This window comes from Coccinella septempunctata, chromosome 5, assembly GCF_907165205.1.
Source record: "Coccinella septempunctata chromosome 5, icCocSept1.1, whole genome shotgun sequence".
In the NCBI taxonomy this organism is placed as follows: Eukaryota; Metazoa; Arthropoda; class Insecta; order Coleoptera; family Coccinellidae; genus Coccinella; species Coccinella septempunctata.
The window spans coordinates 16,133,780-16,152,922 of record NC_058193.1 but is presented as its reverse complement, the minus strand read 5'-3'; the positions used below and the strand labels follow the sequence as shown (position 1 = coordinate 16,152,922).

The following is a 19,143-nucleotide window of genomic DNA, read 5'->3' as shown; positions in this document are numbered from 1 at the left end:
TGTATCTCCAAATTGGATGTTCTTTTGTTCAATTCAATTGATAATACAATATAATATTTGATCTTACATTACAAAACTATTTCATTACCTTCAGCTAATGAAAATCTTACGTATTATAATGTGTAAAAAAATATTTCAATATTCATTGAGTACAATTTCTGAAAGCAAGTATTCACAGCGAACTTTCGCTGAAATATTGCACGATTTGATAAACTGTAATTGATAATGTTATAGTTAATTATCAATTTTCAATGAAGGAAAACCAACTGCCGATGAGGGTGCAATCACGACTTATGAGCCGGCACTCTTTTCTCTTTCCTCTATGGGGCAAATGGTCCAGGGGCTTGATAACTGGAAGAAAAAACATGGTTATTCCTTCTACTGAATGCAATGTTTTAGTTCTTTAAAAGTATGTACATATACAAATACATCTATGAACGGCATGGATCACCATTAAAATCCATTTCATATCCATAATTGTAGAAGCTAGTAAGGATTTTCTTCATAATTTTTTTTTCTAATTCACGTCGTTAAAAAAATAATTTTCTTTTGCATGTTATTTCATTTCAAAACTTCAATTCAGTCAGTGGACATGATTTCTCGAAAAGATATGAAGCGATTTTGTTAAAATTATGCACACATCTTTGAAATAACATTATCTATTCATTGAAAGAAGGATTTTTCTTTATCACAATAATTTTTTTCGAGCAAATACATGGCGAAAATTTAACCGAAAAAATGTGGTTTTTTTTTGTTCAGTTTGTCAAAATTTCAACTTTTAATTTTTTTTCCTTCATCTAATAACGAGATTTATCCATGAACTAACGAAATATTTTTGGTTTTTCGATTTTAGATGAACCCCTAATGAGATATGCTGTCCACGGCAGGAACTTTTTTGTTGAGAATATAAGATATCTCCAATATGGGATTAAAGCATATGGATGCATACTGCTATCTTCGCTCTGAGAGTTAGGAAATTGAATTGGGTTGGTTCCCGTTTTTCTGTCAGATGTCGGTACGATGTATTTATACATCATACATGGAATAAAAGGAGCCGGCAATTCATAGCATTTCGTTGACGAATGAGTTTTGTTGCTCTGACGAGGTCAAATAAGACCGAAACCATGGTCAGCATCTACTCTTTGTAGACGAAATGAAATTTCTGGTAATACTTCAAGCGATGGTAGTTTGTTAGTTCGATTTAGATCGTAACATTCGTTGATTTAATTATCTGCGGATGTTATGCATCTGAATTAATTTGCTTATTCATAATAGTATAGTGAAGCGAATAATTAGCTATATTTAAGGAGGGATGACTCATTTCATACCAAGGATTATAGATCATGTTTGATAATCCCTTCATTATTGATATTCACATTACGATGACGCGCATATTATATGTGCCGTTTTTCAAGTTCAGAATGATCGTCCAAGAAAATTGGTGGATAGAGGGATGTATCAGAATGTACTCATACAAATTTTTGTTTCATCCTGACAGCCCTAGAACCCCAGCCCCAACGATCAAAATGAACGGATATTCTGTTTTTTCTTCTATTCAGAATGTTTCAAGGATTCCTTCTGTAGAAGTCAGTTCCAAATGACCGGCCGAGGAAATTGGTGGCTAAATTACATAGGGAGATGACTTAAATATCCTAACCTAATTTTTTGTTCATACTATAGCTCCGAGGATCAAGATGAACTATTTAGTCTACGATGAAACGCCTATTCCTCATTTTTCAAGTTCAGAATGGCTGACCAACAAAACTGGTTGATAGAGAAATGTATCAGAATGAACTCAGAAAAAAATTTTGTTTCATTCTGACAGCCCCTTGATCATCCAACGATCAAATGAACCGATTTTTTTTCTATTCAGAAGATGAATCAGTTCAAAACATCCGGCCAAGGATATTGATGGCTAAAGTAAGAGGGATGCCTAAAATATCCTAACATTTTTTGCTCATACTACAACTCCGAGGATTAAAATGAACTATTCAGTCTACGATGAAGCGTCTATTCCTCATTTTCCAAGTTCGGAATGATCGGCCAAGAAAATCGGTGGATAAAGGAATGTATCAAAATGTACTCAAAAAAATCACCTCCAACGATGATAATGAACCGATATTCTTTCTACGATGAAGCGCATGTTCCTTTTTTTTCCAGAATTCAAAACGCCCTTCCAAGAAAATTGATGGAAATAAATTTTTTTGGCCATTTTAAATTTTCAAAAGAAAAAAGAAGAACATACTCTAGATCGTAGAATGAATGAATGAGTTAAAGCTCTAGGGCTCTCAGAAAGAAATATAAATTTTTCTGAGTAAATCTGATACATTTCTCTATCAATTTTATTGGCCAGTCGTTTTACACATTCGAAAAAATATGAGGAACATGCTCTCCATCCTCTACAGAATAGTGGTGGTTCATTTTAATACTTGGAACTGGCGCTCAAGGGCTTTCAGAATGAAAAAAAATTGTGTTAGGATATTTATTCATTCCACTATTTACTTTATCCATCAATTTCTCCGACCGTCTATTTTGAACGGATATTTCTCCCGGAGTAGAAATCCGTACAATATTCCGAATAAAAAAAAACGTATGAAATTATAGATTATTAAACCCTAACCTATAATCCTTGGTAAGGAGTCACTCCATCCCTCCTTGCATATTATTCGCTTCGTGGGCATTCTATTCTAAATAAGGGAAAACATTGACAGACTTCAGCATTGATATCAGACATACGGTATTGACCGTGGTGGTTCTTGAAACTTGACGGCCGGGGGTAAACACTATATTGTATAAATCGGGTGAATTTGATTGATTGAATTTATTTTTTCATATTGATTTGGTGGTGAAAGATGGATTCACCGAAAAAATAGATCGCTGGGCTTACTAGTATGTTAATTATTAATAAAATGAAAGATCAGGATATTGTTGCAACAGTTGGAAAACCAAGACAACGATCCATTATGGAAGTGGCAGATTGACATTATGTTTGGTGCAGCTGGACTTTTGGAATATGTACTATATGGTGGAAAGATTAAACCTGAGCTGACTGACAAAAATGAGTCTGAAGTTGAAAAGTGCGTGGAAGAAGATTCGAAATCTGAAAAAGCAATTATACAGTATATAAGAATCTTCTGGTTCATTTATTATCAAAAAAAAATCAATAAAGAGGTTTATGACACATTAAAATCCCTTTTTAAAAGGTACGACTCAACTATTAAATGAGTCAATTTTATTATATAAATTTGAGTATGATAATGGAAACACTGCTGACAACATAGTTGTATAACATAATATCGCTTTCAAGTTGTAGGCTCTGAAAGAAAATATTTGGGCCAATATGATTATTTCGACACTTACTTTCATAATTTCGAAGGTTTTATTATCTTTACCTCAAAAATTCAAGAAATTTTTTTTTGCTAGGGAGTCTACTGCTGTTTCAGATAAATCTTATATCACTGCAAGATTATCAACAGGAGAATTGAAGAACTCTACGAAGGAGGAAGACACGTCTGACGGTAATATGTTTAGTGTTACACGAAAACCAAAACAAAGGGTATCAGAACCGGAATTACATAAATGTCACAATTGTCACAAGTTTGGTACATGGCCGAATATTTTAGCAGTAGGTAATGAAAGAAAAAGGTATGAAACTTTGGGAAATATAAGAACAAATGATGTAGGGTTTTGGAGGCCCACGATATGCTATGTATCAACAGTAACCATAATGACAATAATTTTGTTGAATGTTCTATTCGCAAAAAAAATAATCATAAAATTCAAGTTGTTATTTCATAAACAAAATTGATGGGAGATCTTCTGGAAGCTCGCATGTGACATTTCTGGCAAGAGATAGGAATTAATAGCAATAATAACAAGTTCATCATTGCGTAGCGTAGCAAGCTGTCATATGACTAATGACTGTGAAATATTAGACGAAATTGAGATAAGAAATGTAACATTCACAGTTTATTTATTTATTTAATACTTACAAGGAATACAAACAGGCTTAGCTCACAGAACAGTATTCACCTATTAAAAACTACAAATACATCGCTTCAAATTAACACAAGTAAAAGGAACAACGCAGTTGTTTTTGCTTTATGAGACTTCTCCTCAGATTTTTAAGTGTTATATTGAAGATGTCCAAGTCAATGCAAATGTTATTATATGCAGTGATCATCCTAAAAACTGGAACATTCTGTGCACTGTTCGTCCTCCGAAAAGGAGCATAAATGTGTCTCTATTTCTCAATCTAATATCAGAGACTCTGAATGGAAGTGACTGCAATATATCCGGCACGCGAAATATATCATTGACAATTTTATATAGAATAGTAATGTCAGTCATTTGTCGACGATTTTTTAGGTCCATTATACCAAATTTCTCCCGGATATGTTGCTAACAAACAAGTAATACATCGCACAGCAATGAGAAATATTAAAGGAGAAAAAATCTTTAAGACATTACATATGTAACCAGAATTGAGCGTAAATGTTCTTTCAATAAATAAAACTACAGAAAATGAAGTTCTTTTGAAGAAAAATATTGCAATAACAACCAAAAATTCGAAAAAGAACATGGAGGAACACAAAAATAAAAATGGTGTTTTGAAGTGGAAATTGAAAATAGAATAGATAATATATTATGTACTCAAGACATTTAGCACAAGAGAATGGGCCATATTTGTGATGAAAATTTGAACAAATTTAGAGAAACGTGTGATGGAATCAATTTTAAAATGAAAATTTTCATTGCGAGGATTGTATAGAAGCAAAACACATAGGGGATCAATTTTGAGGTCATTTGCTTGTGGCCTTGTGGCCCCAATTCCCCAACACATGATGGCCAAAAATATTTCATTACATTTATTGATGATTCTACTAACTATACTGAAGTATATTTATTCGAAAACAAAAGTTGCTGAAATCGTGAAGAACTATGCGGCAAAGTTGAAAATGAGAAACAGTAATAGTAAACCCAATGCCTATTATGGTGATTCCATATCTAAAGGCTGTACTTTGCCGGTCAATGTTAACAACACATTTTTCTTGTATCTGTTGTCAACTGAAGAGGTAGGTTCTATTGTGCAACAACTCAAGAACAGTAAACTGCAGGGGTAGACCGTATATCGGTATATACAGTATATTTATTAAGGTTCTTAAAGCAACCATCGATCAAATTTCTATTCATTAACGGCCGTTTTCAATAAATCTATCTATCTATCGTTTCACTTACTGACGATTAGTAACCATTGGTAACCATTCTAAAATATATCTACAGATAGATCATAGAAACGAAATCACATGCATTTTCTATCTTCAGTAACTGAAACAATGGATAGATAGGATTATTGAAAACGGCCGTTAGCGCATCTAATGAATCTGTCAGTGTCTACTGGTAAAAGTTGCTAAGGAGATGATATTTATTAAAAAGTTTTCAAACACTGTTAATGTAAATTCAAAAATTTTGAAAACTGTGTGATCAAAGATCGGATCGGTTTGTTACGCCACTGTACAGGTGTCATTTTCTTTCGTGTTTCGTTGCATTGTTGATCGTTTTCTTTCATTCATTTGAATTCCGCGTTTGGACGTGTCATGACCTTAAAAAGCAAACATACATCGATTCCTAGATCCGGTAGAACTCGTTTTCGGTCCTGTTTTGGTTTTTCAATTTGAATAACGATTTTCTGTAGGTGGAAATAATTGAAATTTTTGATATTCTGACAGTGAGTAATATTCCTTTTTTCTCTTTTTCCCTTGGACTGTCTCGTTATACAGTTGTCTTGCTTGATCCGCTTTGATGGTGTTTAAAGGTAAGCGCACATACATCGGCATCGGACGGACGGCATGGAAGGAACGGCACGGAAGCGGCGGAATTTTTATGAAGGTATCGCACATATAACATCGGAATCGCCGGAGGAATAGATTACTTGGGAATATGTCTTCAAGCGGTGAGGAAATAGCGATTGTTCTGAAAGAAGAAAATTTTCGAAAACCGAAGGAGGCGTTGATGAATGTGGATTCATGATATACATATATATGTATAAAAAGGAATGGATTTGGAGAATATGTTCTCTTATTTAGTTCTTCAATTGAAATACATAAGAGGAACCACTAATGAAGTAAAGTGTTTAAAAGCTACAATTTGAAAAAAGGAGACTTATACATAGTGGTCCATTTAATACTTTTGAATAGAATAAATGAATTTTCAACCCGCCATATTTCCTTTGACGATTGCTATAGTTTCATGCATTGAAATTATAGAACTCAAACTAAATTATGATCACGTACCCACAGTTCTAGTGAAAATTCATGTTTCTGTCCAGCTTATTCTTATGACTACCCACACAACAAAGGAGCTGCTGTAGGTAGAGACTTGCAAAATGACGAAAATGCCGCGGCAATCTCCGATTGGTATCGCACATATGTCGGGATCGGCTGGCACGGCACGCATCGGTCGGAATTTAAATCTCGTTCCTCAATTCCCGTCGGATGCGATGCCTGCCGTCCGCACATATGTGCTTTGCTCCATTCAGTTTCATGGAAAGTATTTTATTCCGATCCGTACCGTCCGTCCGATGCCGTAGTATGTGCGCTTGCCTTAAAATTCGATCTTTTTCTTATGTGTATTTGAAAATTGTAATATACAGGGTGTACCAAGTTCGAGGGCCTATTATACGTTTCTGGAGAACTGGACCTATTTGAAATCTGAAAATTGGGATTATGATATCGTTCGACATTATCTACTGAGCTGAAATATTCTTGAAGCGTGAGCACTTTCAGTTATACAGGGATTGGAAATAAATTTTTCAAAAAATTTTTTTTCTATTTTTTCGTTTCTGATATGATGGAGTATTCAATTTCGAATATATTTCTATTCAAATCATATCGGGAAAGAAAAAGTAAAAAAAATTGAAGCACTGAGAGTGCTTAGGCTTCAAGAATATTTTAGCCTCGATTTCAACTCAGTTGATAGTGTCAAACAATATCATGATCCAAATTTCAGATTTCAGGAAGTCCAGTTCTCCAGAAACGTCTAAAAGGCCCTCGAACTTGGTACACCTTGTATATGATTGGTATTTAAGTAGTTCAAATGAATATTGCTATGATTGTATTTCATTTTTATCTATGTCACTGATTATAAAATTTTTCATTTCAGCTTGAAGAAACCATAATAAAGTACCGAAACGTCGTGAAAGAATATTTTGTTTGTGTTTGTTCCCTGCAGCGAAATTTCCCAAAATAGTCTAATGGTAAATTTGCTACTTCTCTTAAAATGGCAACAGAGCTGCCAATTTACAAAGGAGATAACCCAGAGGACATAACCAACTACCGCCCTAACTCGATTCTCTACAATTTGGGCTTCCGGGTAATTTTTTCAGATTTAACAGGGGGTATTCTTTGTGGGAATAAGGACAAATACTTTAGAACTTTCAAAATATATTTGGCGACGTTTCGCAGATTTTCATCTGCTTCATCAGGCCTCTATAAACTAAAGCTCTATTGGAACACTCTGGACAACATTGAATGCTAACATCAGTCAGAATGACTTTAGAGCTTTAGTTTAAAGAGGCCTGATGAAGCAGATGAAAATCTGCGAAACGTCGCCAAATATATTTTGAAAGTTCTAAAGTATTTGTCCTTATTCCCACAAAGAATACCCCCTGTTAAACCTTGGAGGACACAAAACTCACTACTTTTTTCAGATTGTCTGTCTGATTATAGCTCAGAGAAATCAGGTTAGATTGGAAGATGTTTTTTCTTATTCTCATGACGTTAATATAGGTGATCCACAGGGGTCTGTACTCGGCCCGCCCCCTGTTGTTCCTTTTATTCATTAATGAATTTCCTGAATCTATTCTAACTAAAATTTTGATCATGTTCGCTAACGACTCGTTCATCATTGTTTCGGCTTGTTTCGGTCTATGTTTCTCTCGATGCTGCTAAGTCGAGAACATTTGACTCACTCGACTTCGCGTTTTTACGAAAAAAACTCTACAATTTGGGTTTCCGGGGATTTTTTTAGATTGTCTGTCTGATTATAGCTCAGAGAAATCAGGTTAGAACAGAAGATATTTTTTTTTAATCTCATGCATTAATATAGGTTCCACAGGAGTTTGTACTCGGCCCCATGTTGTTCCTTTTATTCATCAATGAATTTCCTGAATCTTTTCTAACTAAAATTTTGATCATGTTCGCTTAGGACTCCTCCTTTATTGTTTCGGCATGTTCCTTGGATGAACTGAAGTTTCGACTAGAACTCCTCTTTCGAAGATTTGTGGAATGTGCAGGTCGAATGCCTTGATGGTGAATGTTGATAAAACTTAATTAATATATTTCAAGACCACTGAAAGTGTTTGAATTTAAAATTCCGTACAGAGTGAAAATCTATATCGCCCAGAAGAGGGTCATGCGAAGTATGTTCCGTATTCCCCACAGACGATCTTGTAACGTTTTTTGCCTCACGGAATTCTACCCTACCCTTGCGTCTTCATTTTCCAGTTGTTGATATACATGAAATCTGGTTATGAACTGGTGGAAAAAACCCAAAATTTCATAACTATAACACCAGAAACGTTAACTTGCTCAGCGTTTCCTCACATAGGAACAAAAAATTCGAATCATCTATGTTTTATTGAGGTCTCGTTTCATTCAATCACTTGCCCACTACTTATAAAAGTTTGAACGATAGAGTCATCAAAAGCAGAGTAGAGCTACTCCTCCTGGGTAAAGCATATTATAGCGTTGTGGAATTTGTTCAGGACCTCACGCTACAGAAGCGCCAACTGATGAGCACAAAAACGGTAGCTCTCATTGCCTGATTATTCGCGTTGCAAAATAAGCGAAATACCCTGACAGCAAACTGAGAGAACTCTTTTTCTGTGTTAAATTTTTTTCTTTTGTATAGTTTTGTGATCGTGCTTAAAATTTCTTCGTCTGAATGGACCAATACATTTTTTTTCTCTATGTCTTAAATTAGTTTTTCCTTCCCTGATCTCTCGGAGCATAGTGATGATTTCGTTATTTTCACATGCACTGCAATGAAATTTCAATTTTCTATTCCCCTTCTCGAGTCCAAGCACTTAAATTTCACCTGGCGTAAGACCAGCACAGGATATATCTTTTCACTGTCACTCCGTCACATTCCATCGGGTTCCTCTCGAGAGAACTACCGCTACAAATTCCGCATTCCATGGCAACCTATACCCAGAATAACCTTATCGGCCACCATACGACACAAAAGAAATATGCTGGAAAACAATCCGTGAAATATCACATTCTACAGTTCATCCACACGAATAATTCATTCAAAAATAATAACCCAACAAATGTCTTATTCTCCGATAATCGGAGCATTATTTCACGAGGAAAATTATAGTATAAATATCTTAATTTACCGCATAGTATTTCCACTGTAAATAGCCGTTAACGACAACACACATGCTAGAAGTGCTTGCTCGTATAATTTATGATATATAAATAGATAGGTCTGGCCATAATGAAAAATAGCTCTAAATAGAAAATAAACGATAAATATAATAAATGCAAACCTACCCTGATTCCGATGTGTCCAGTGGTTTACTAGATAAATATATATGCACCATAGGTACTTTCCTTGTTACAACTAGTTGATCCAAATCTGGATTTATCGGATCCCAATATTCATGGACACTGCAAGAAAAAAATAATCATTCAAATTAATTAACATGAATAAATAAGGCAGTAATTCAAATTATTCCAATTATGTTATGAAAATAATAATATTTAGATAAGACAATGATAACATTCAGACACATAACATCCATCTGTAGGAATGTCAACAAATGGTACGACTTAAATCAAACTAGCCAACCACCATCACTCAGGGTGGAGAAGGAAAAACGGTCCCATTGAAGAAGAGTAGATGATGACCAGGGTTTCGATATAATAATGAGAACAGACACGGAATGAGGGCTATCGCTATTCTCCGCTGTGGGTGCTGGTGTAACGTGAGATCTCCATCATAGACTTAGTTATATTTAAGATGTCTAAAACTCTGGTGTATTCACTGATTCGATTTTGTTTTTAATTTCGTGGGGATATGGGATCAGTTTCGTTTTTTCCACTGTAGGTAGCGCTGTTTAGAATTTGACAAAGCATTGTCATTTGATATTTGAGAATAATTTGAATACTTTCCTACGGCGTACGATTATGTTGTATTCATAAGCGATTATTGGTGTGTGAAAATGTATTAGTTTCGAGAAAGGGATGTAGAACATTCATTTATTCAACATGTCGTTCAGTAAGTTCAGTTTTCTGTATGGACAATCAAGAGCTACAGCTAAGAATTCGATGTTGTTGGAATTTGAAGCAGAACCAAATCAGATGAACGAACTTCCGGGACCGATATAGTCCGGGAGGCAGGGGCTTTTTTTTCAAGGAATTTCATCCCGGCTGAATTTAATACTGTAGGTTGTAGTCACATTGCAAGTGATGAAACCGACCGTCAGCTTCAATACCATCGGTGGGTGCGGGCGTGGGAGGCGGCGGAACTTGGGAAAAAATGCAAAATTTCAAGTGATTTCATCCCGGCTGAAATTTTTTATATGTGATATTAATGTTAAATAGAAACAAAATAGTGAAGTCAGCCGATAGGCGGACGGTGGAAAATACGTCAGTCGAGCGCATGAAGTGGGGAAAAAAATTTGAAAATTAAGTGATTTCATCCCGAATGAAAACACCTCCATATGATTTCTTACATATGTGGAAATATAAAAATGACCGTCAGCTGCGTGTCTAGCGGGGGAAAGACCGTCAGTCAGATCATTGAAAATTCCGCGCGCCGTATATTTTTGCTCTGACTGACGGTCTTTCCCCCGCTAGACACGCAGCTGACGGTCATTTTTATATTCCCATATATGTAAGAAATCATATGGAGGTGTTTTCATTCGGGATGAAATCACTTGACTTTCAAAATTTTTTCCCAAGTTCACGTGCTCGACTGACGTATTTTACGCCCTCCGTCGATCGGCTGACTTCACTATTATGTTTCTGATTAACATCAATATTACATATAGAAAATTTCAGCCCTGATAAAATCACTTTAAATTTTGCATTTTTTCCCAAGTTCCGCCGTCTCCCACGCCCGCACCCACCACACTTATTTTCAAAGAAGCGCTCGTTGAATTTTTAATAGACGTTTGGTTAAATGATCACATGGCATCGTGGATTGGGAATAAAACAGTTTTCGTAAACTATATGGAATGCCACAAATATGAAGTTGAACAAGGTAAAATTCAACGATCATCGGATCCATTGTTAACGTGTCCAGGTCACGAAGAAGCAGAGTTGGTTTTCCATGTCTGTCACTTGAAATCTGATGTTCATGTAACAATGCGATGTTATGATACAGATATATTGATCATTATGTTGGGAAATATGAATTTCATCGAGAAGAACGTCCAAATCTCGATGCATGTTGGACCGGCAATATTCAGACATTCATTGATGTCACCAAATTGTTTGCATCATTGGGTCCAAATTTGTGCTCTGTATTGCCAGGATTTCATGCCTTCAGTGGATGCAATTTAAAGTCAGCATTTTACCGTGAAGGAAAAAAAAACGTTTGAAATTCTCCGGAAGCCTCCGACGTACATCCAAGCAGTGAGTGACATTTAACAAATTCCCAATTGTAACCTCGATCAATTGTTCACATACTTAGAATGCTATGTTTGTGGAATATATGGATTTACAGAATTTGATGATATTAACACTGCTCATGTGTTAACATTCAATAGAGCAAACGGCAGTTGAGATGATTGTAATCCACTTAACTTGGAAAAAAAAAATTGAAGGATTGTTATTTCCGCCCTCTAAGGCTGAACTGAACCAACATTTCTTTCGAACGGCATACATCGTCCACCTTTGGAGCCAAGCACATTTACCTGTACCTAGCGATTTATTTGAATGTTGATTATGTTGATAACGAATTGATAAAAATATGAATGACCTATATGTGCAATAAGATCTATACTATCATTTGGACATAGAGAATCGTCTCGGGGTCACTTTAGAAAAAACAACATTCTGACAGTTTATGGTCTCTACATTTATATGTAGAGACCATAACTAGAAGTAGTCTATATAGACTACTTCTATGTCTCCACAAGCACCAGTATTACTTTGAGGACTGTAAGAATGGTAATAACACAACAAGAACTGAACACTACTTTTATCTCATACACTCCTCAACTTCAAGGGAGAAAAATGTCCATTATGCAGCGATGAAATTATTTAATGGCTTACCAAGGAATTTGTAAGGCATCGATCAGTTTGACTTTTTTCGGAGAAGGATTCACAGCTACAGCTACATACTTCAGTGTGAACCTTATAACTTGGAAGAATTTAGAGAATTTTCTAAAAAGAAAAATTGCTCCTGAGATATATTTTTTTGTTGTTGCTTTGACATGTTTCTATTTTATTTTGACATATCTGTGATATGTAAATTAATTGTAGAAATGAAATAAATATACTATACTATACTATAATTAAGTATGTTATATGATGTTGCTGCTTTATCTACATGTATAATATCATGGGTGAATCGTAACAAACCCGTTTGATATTGATCGAAATCATAGTTTCAATAAATATAAATGATAAAATATCCGTAGGCTGATTAACTAATGAGAAAAAAGGCATTAGTCAGACCACTGAAAATTCCGCGCGCCGTATAAATGAATGAACGCGCTCATACATTTTTGCTCTGACTAACGGTCTTTCCCCCGCTAGACATGCAGCTGACGCTCATTTTTATATTTCCATATATGTAAGAAATCATATGGAGTTACATGAACATCAGATTTCAAGTGACAGACATGGAAAACCATATATGTGTCTGCTTCTTCGTGACCTGGACACGTTTACAATGGATCCGATGATCGTTGAATTTTACGTTGTTCAACTTCATATTTGTGGCATTCCATATAGTTTACGAAAACTGTTTTATTCCCAATCCACGATGCCATGTGATCATTTAACCAATCGTCTATTAAAAATTCAACGAGCGCTTCTTGTAAAATAAGTGTGGTGGGTGAAGGCGTGGGAGACGGCGGAACTTGGGAAAAATGCAAAATTTCAAGTGATTTTATCAGGGCTGAAATTTTCTATATGTAATATTGATATTGATCAGAAACATAATAGTGAAGTCAGCCGATCGGCGGAGGGTGTGAAATACATCAGTCGAGCACGTGAACTTGGGAAAAAAATTTGAAAATCAAGTGATTTCATCCCGAATGAAAACACCTCCATATGATTTCTTACATATATGGGAATATAAAAATGACCGTCAGCTGCGTGTCTAGCGGGGGAAAGACCGCCAGTCAGAGCAAAAATATACGGCGCGCGGAATTTTCAATGATCTGACTGACGGTCTTTCCCCCGCTAGACACGCAGCTGACGGTCATTTTTATATTTCCATATATGTAAGAAATCATATGGAGGTGTTTTCATTCGGGATGAAATCACTTAATTTTCAAATTTTTTTCCCCACTTCATGCGCTCGACTGACGTATTTTCCACCGTCCGCCTATCGGCTGACTTCACTATTTTGTTTCTATTTAACATTAATATCACATATAAAAAATTTCAGCCGGGATGAAATCACTTGAAATTTTGCATTTTTTCCCAAGTTCCGCCGCCTCCCACGCGCGCACCCACCGCTACTTGACCAGCTGACGGTCTGTTTCGTCATTTGCAATGTGACTACAACATACAGTATTAATTTCAGCCGGGATGAAATTCCTTGAAAAAAAAGGCCCTGCCTCCCGGACTAATATAGCTAAGTTTTATGGAAACTTCAGCAATATTTCAAAGAAACTGTATTGGAAATACGTAATGTGAATTGTGAGCATGTATCGAGAATCAGAAATACATAAATCTGTTCGAGTCTGTTACTTCAAATAATCTTCCTGAGTAGATATAGTGAAAATTCCCTTTCCGTCAACTGAATATATTGGGTACTTGACCAATCAACTGTGTTTAAAATCATATTGAATTACCCCCCTCATGAATTCAAGTTGTCAAATGGAAATTATCTTGAAAAAGAACAGTAAATCCTCCTTCAAAGTTCACACCCTCATTCGATAGTGTTGAAATATTGACAGATTTGTTTTTACAACGAAAATTGAAGTGCTAAGCACAAATATTCCTTAACAGCTGACAAAATGGGCCAATTCATATTTTGCACTCGTTGATCGATATTCGATATCAACGCAAAACAAAATGAAACGAGAGAGTATCATTGGACTCGCTTTGGTAGAACAAGGATAGAACGAAGCAAATGACATGGTGGCGCCGCCACGAAATTGATCCCATATCCCCGATTTTCTGAAATGTTGATGCTTGCAAAAAGTGACAAGTGCACACACCAGTGTTTTAGACATCTTAGTTATATTATTATAATCAAGTCTATGGTCCCCATATATATATATATATATATATATATATATATATATATATATATATATATATATACATATATATATATATATATATATCCTTTATACCAATAGATCAATATTATTACGTGTGATATGAAAAAAGTGAAGACAAATCATTGTACGAAAAGGAATTACACAAATGTGCGAATTAGAGATCCAAAAATGGCAAACAAGAAATCGTTTAGTAACTGAATATTCCTATATACAATTTATCCAATATTATGATCACTGAGTACGCACCTTCACGCTACAGAAGCGCCAGCTGATGAGCACAAAAACGATAGCTCTCTGATCATTCGCGTTGCAAAACAAGCGAAGCACCCTCTAATGGCAGTCTGGGCAGCCAGTAGGATGTCTAAAAATATGGTGTATGCGTCAATTTTTGAATGGAATGACATTAGACTAAATCGAAAATAAGAGATTCGTTTCGTGGCGGCGCCACCATGTTCTATCCTTGTTCTATGAAAGAAAATCTAATGATACTCTCTCGCTTTATTTTGTTCTGCGTTTATATCGAACACAGATTGCAGTCATTTCTGTGTTCCTGATCCATCAAAGAATCAGCTGTTAACGAATATTAGTGATTTACACTTGTATTTTCGTTGTAAAAACGAATCTGCAGATATTTCAACACTATAGAAGGATTCGAAGGAGTACTTCTATTTTTCTTCAAGATAATTTTTGTTTGACAAATTGTATTCTTGAGGAAGGCAATTCAATATGATTTCAATAAAATACAGTTGATTGGCGAAATATTCAATATATTCAGTTGACTGAAACGCAATTCTCACTATACTTGTGAAGAATATTTGAAGAACAGACTCGAACAGATTAACATATTTCTGTTTCTTAATACGTGCTCACAATTCACATTACGTATTTTCAATACAGTTCCTTTATTGCTTAAATATTGCTGAAGTTGCCATAAAACTGTTAGCTCTATCCATCCCGAATGTTCATCTGATTTGGCTCTGCCTCAATTTCCAACAACAAAGGGCGATAGTCCAACAACACCGAATTCTTAGCTGTAGTTCTCGATTGTCCATACAGAAAACTGAACGACATGTTCAATAAATGAATGTTGTACGACCTTTCTCATTTTCATACACCAATAATCGCTTATAAATACAGCACATTCACAAGTCGTAGGAATGCATACAAATTATTTTCAAATATCATTTGACAACTGTCAATCCCTAAACGGCGCTACCTACAGTGGGAAAAACGAAACTTATCTCTTATTTTCGAAGCGGGAAAAACAAAATCTAATCAGTGCATACACCATGTTTTTAGACATCTTAGCAGCCAGAATCCGAATATGGCTGTAACCATCGAAATCGGACACTAAGGAGTTTATATGACTTTTCGTTTAGCTTCAGAGGAGCACGAGAAAGAGTATTCCTAGAGTCAATTTGGTAGGTACGTTTCTTTTATGTCCCTCCAAGAAACATTCGCACCAGTGCGGCACCTCCGACTGCACTATCCCTTTTTTAGAGGGAAATTCTCACATTCTTGATGAGATGTCCAGGATAGTAAAGGACAAAAAAAAATGTTCACATTGAAGAAGAAGTACCTATGACTTCTTATGCGACACTCCGAAGATACTGTAAAGATACCTATTATTTGATCCTTTACAACAAAATAGTTTAATCGACAGGTAGAATTGATGTATATACCAAATGTTCACCTTATATACCCCGAACTTATCTTCTTCTTCGTTTCCCAAACTTTTGGAATCCTTAGATATATATTATTACCTCTTCTTCATGAAATTATTTCTTAAGAATGCCCACATCGGAGAATTACTGAATAGGTATCATTGATTTTATTAATACCTAATGATACGTTACGTATACAATGTTAGGTGAATTGTGTTCAAATTCAGAAAAATATAAAATGAAATATAGGTAGTACAATCAAAATCTATGCCAATAATTTGAATGAAAAAAATGAAAATATATTTTTAAGTAATTATAAAATCACTTCCCAATTCAAATTCATCAATTTTTCAAGGAATTTAATAGTGTACTGCCCGTTTGCGCCTTTATCAGTGCTACGCAAAAAAAATCAATAGTTTGGGACGAATATTTAATTTATCATCAGTGATCTTGTGATAGGGTGAATGAAATGAACGATTGGAGGATTTTATTGAACTAATTGAATATTCATTGCATCCATTTCAGAAAAACCTGACTATAATTCACATGACAATTGCTCTCCATCTCAATTTATTCAAAGGGTTTCCGCCTTGAAGCATTAAAACGATTATTGTATTTTCATTTCAGAAAATTAGTATGAAAAAACATACACTTGTTGAAGTGATATAATTTCTGGAAACATCAGGTTTTTTTCAGAATGTCCTGAAGAAATCTATTTCTTTGGTAATTTATTACCGATTTGCGATTGTCCCACGACCACCATTATGAGATAAACTCTGTTTCTCATGTTATGTAACAAAGATTTGGTCAAATCCGACCCTGCTGCGGAGTTCAAGTACCGGAGGGTAGTAAATATTCTTATAGATTGCTGTACATGAATTGCAACCAAATCGAATCAGACTGCCATGGCAGTTTTTAGTTCCGTATTTAGCTGCTATGTACCGCCACTTTACGGCCTATAATTTCGGCTTCATTTCGTTGAACCGCGTTGTTCCGCCAGGGTTGCGGCCACAAACTTACTCTGAGAGCAGAGTATAAGTATGGCCATGCTCAGAGAGCATACTCTGAGGAACTAAAAGTACGTTTGTGAACGCTTCGAGTAATCAAAGCTTACTCAGAGCTTGCTCAGAGTAAGTTTGTGGACGCAACCCAGGTGGGTTTAATACTCAATGGTGTGAGTGAACTTTGACAATCGATGTCAGAGTGTGATTCAAAGGTTAACGTCAGTTTTGACGGAATATCTTGGCAGCCACAGAACAAGGTGCCTTAAATCGATCGGGCTCTTAGGGAGGGTTCGGGTTGTAACTCAGTTGGTAAAATTCTGGTTTTCGTTGACCGCTGGTTATCGTTCATTGGGTTGTTGCATGACAGAACTTTCGAAGGTTACCAAATGTTTAACTGTCGAATTGTTTACCATCCGATTTTGGGGGTTTAACCAAAGTTTAGGCCAGGATTCACAAAATACATGTATATAAAATCAGAGAGCATGGTATAAATTAACCTAAATTAAGATATATCCATCATACGATGAATGTTATAAATCATAAATAAATAGAATAAAGTGTAAATGAATAACACAAAAGGGAGAATCTGCGTGAATTTAACTCAACGGAAGATAAAGATTTTTTAGAACTCGTTGAATTGGAAATAGATCCAAGAGCAAAACAGAATTTTCAAATTTCCCAATATTTATTTATCAAGGGTTCACATTGTTCATAATATAAATAATAATTGCTGCATCCCACGAATAAAAATTATTATAATTAAACTACTCAGCAAAGAATTACAAAGTTTGACGGATTTCCGCCAAAATGAAATTAATTACATAATGTTTTATGTAAATATTAAAAAAAAATCTAGTACATTTTATTTATTCCTAATGAATATTCATTTATGTGTTATTTTTGTTTTCCTCAATAAATATATACATGATGATTTTTGCAATAATCTGTATAATAATCCCTCTTCTCCTTCTTCTTCGATTATCCGAATGCCTAAGGACAACAATTAGTCCGGATAATGGGGTTTTTACTGTACGTTAATGCTCGTTGCTAGGATACTACACAAAACCATAGACAAACTACACAAAATGGAAGTTTACTTAACTACTTCCAGATTTTCTATGTTACAACGGAAATGGACTTAACTTTCTTTTGTAGGTTAACCATTGGGCTCATAACCAGTTGCCTAACCTACGGGTGGTTTGTAACTAAAAGAACGTTTTTGGCCTAGATATTTATAAAAGGCGAATCGGAGCTACGGACAAAAGGCGTATCGTGAGGGCCGTAGGCCCGAGCTTCGGTCCAATGGCGTATCGCGAGGGCCGTAGGCACGAGCTACGGACAAAAGGCGAATCGCGAGGGCCGTAGGCCCGAGCTACGGACGAAAGGTGAATCAGCCAGTAAAGGTGAATCTACCTACAACGTGGATTTCTTGGCCATGCTAGTATAATAATAATAATCTAGTATAGATAGAGGATCTATACTCCATTCACATTTATTTTAGCAGCCGGTTGGCCATGAAATAATTTTCTCGAGTTTTTGTAACTAGAACGGAGTAAGGTTGGCACTCATGAAATGTCATTAATGTCATAACGCCGTTGCCACAACTTATATCAATTTTTATTACGAAAATGCCGAAAGTGATTGAAAAAAGAGACAGGGTTTCAGGAAGTGCTATTTAGAATTCAGGTCCGCTCATTCAAATAGTTATACCCTGATATTTTAAAATCTACAATACGTCAGACGGTAGCGAACATATTCAATGTAAGAGAATTTATACAATATTTCATCTGCATCTAAACGGCTTATATTTCAGCTGAATATTTCCACAATCAGAAAGATTGTGAATGAAGAGGATGACAAAGAATTTCCTTCTATTGTAAGACACAAAAAATAGGTGTCATTCTAGAATTTTATTATATGTTTGGATGAATTAATGCGAAAAGTTTACTACAGGATTTTCGATTAATGTCATCGTGAAATAAGTTCCCGAAAATTGATT

The 19,143-nt window shown here is 35.4% G+C and overlaps 1 protein-coding gene across 2 annotated transcripts in view; it reads right to left on the bottom strand.

Moving 5' to 3' along the window:
• The window catches only part of LOC123313154 (ribonuclease P protein subunit p25-like protein), a 47,732-nt gene continuing 28,589 nt past the window's right edge, over nt 1–19,143 (bottom strand). For both annotated transcript variants that reach the window (XM_044897893.1, XM_044897894.1), the window contains 2 exons: nt 9,558–9,674; nt 1–351 (listed from right to left, as the gene is read on the bottom strand). In XM_044897893.1, the coding sequence (XP_044753828.1) occupies nt 321–351; nt 9,558–9,674 (148 nt within the window). In that variant the 3' untranslated portion in view covers nt 1–320. The remainder of the gene's footprint in view (nt 352–9,557; nt 9,675–19,143) is intronic.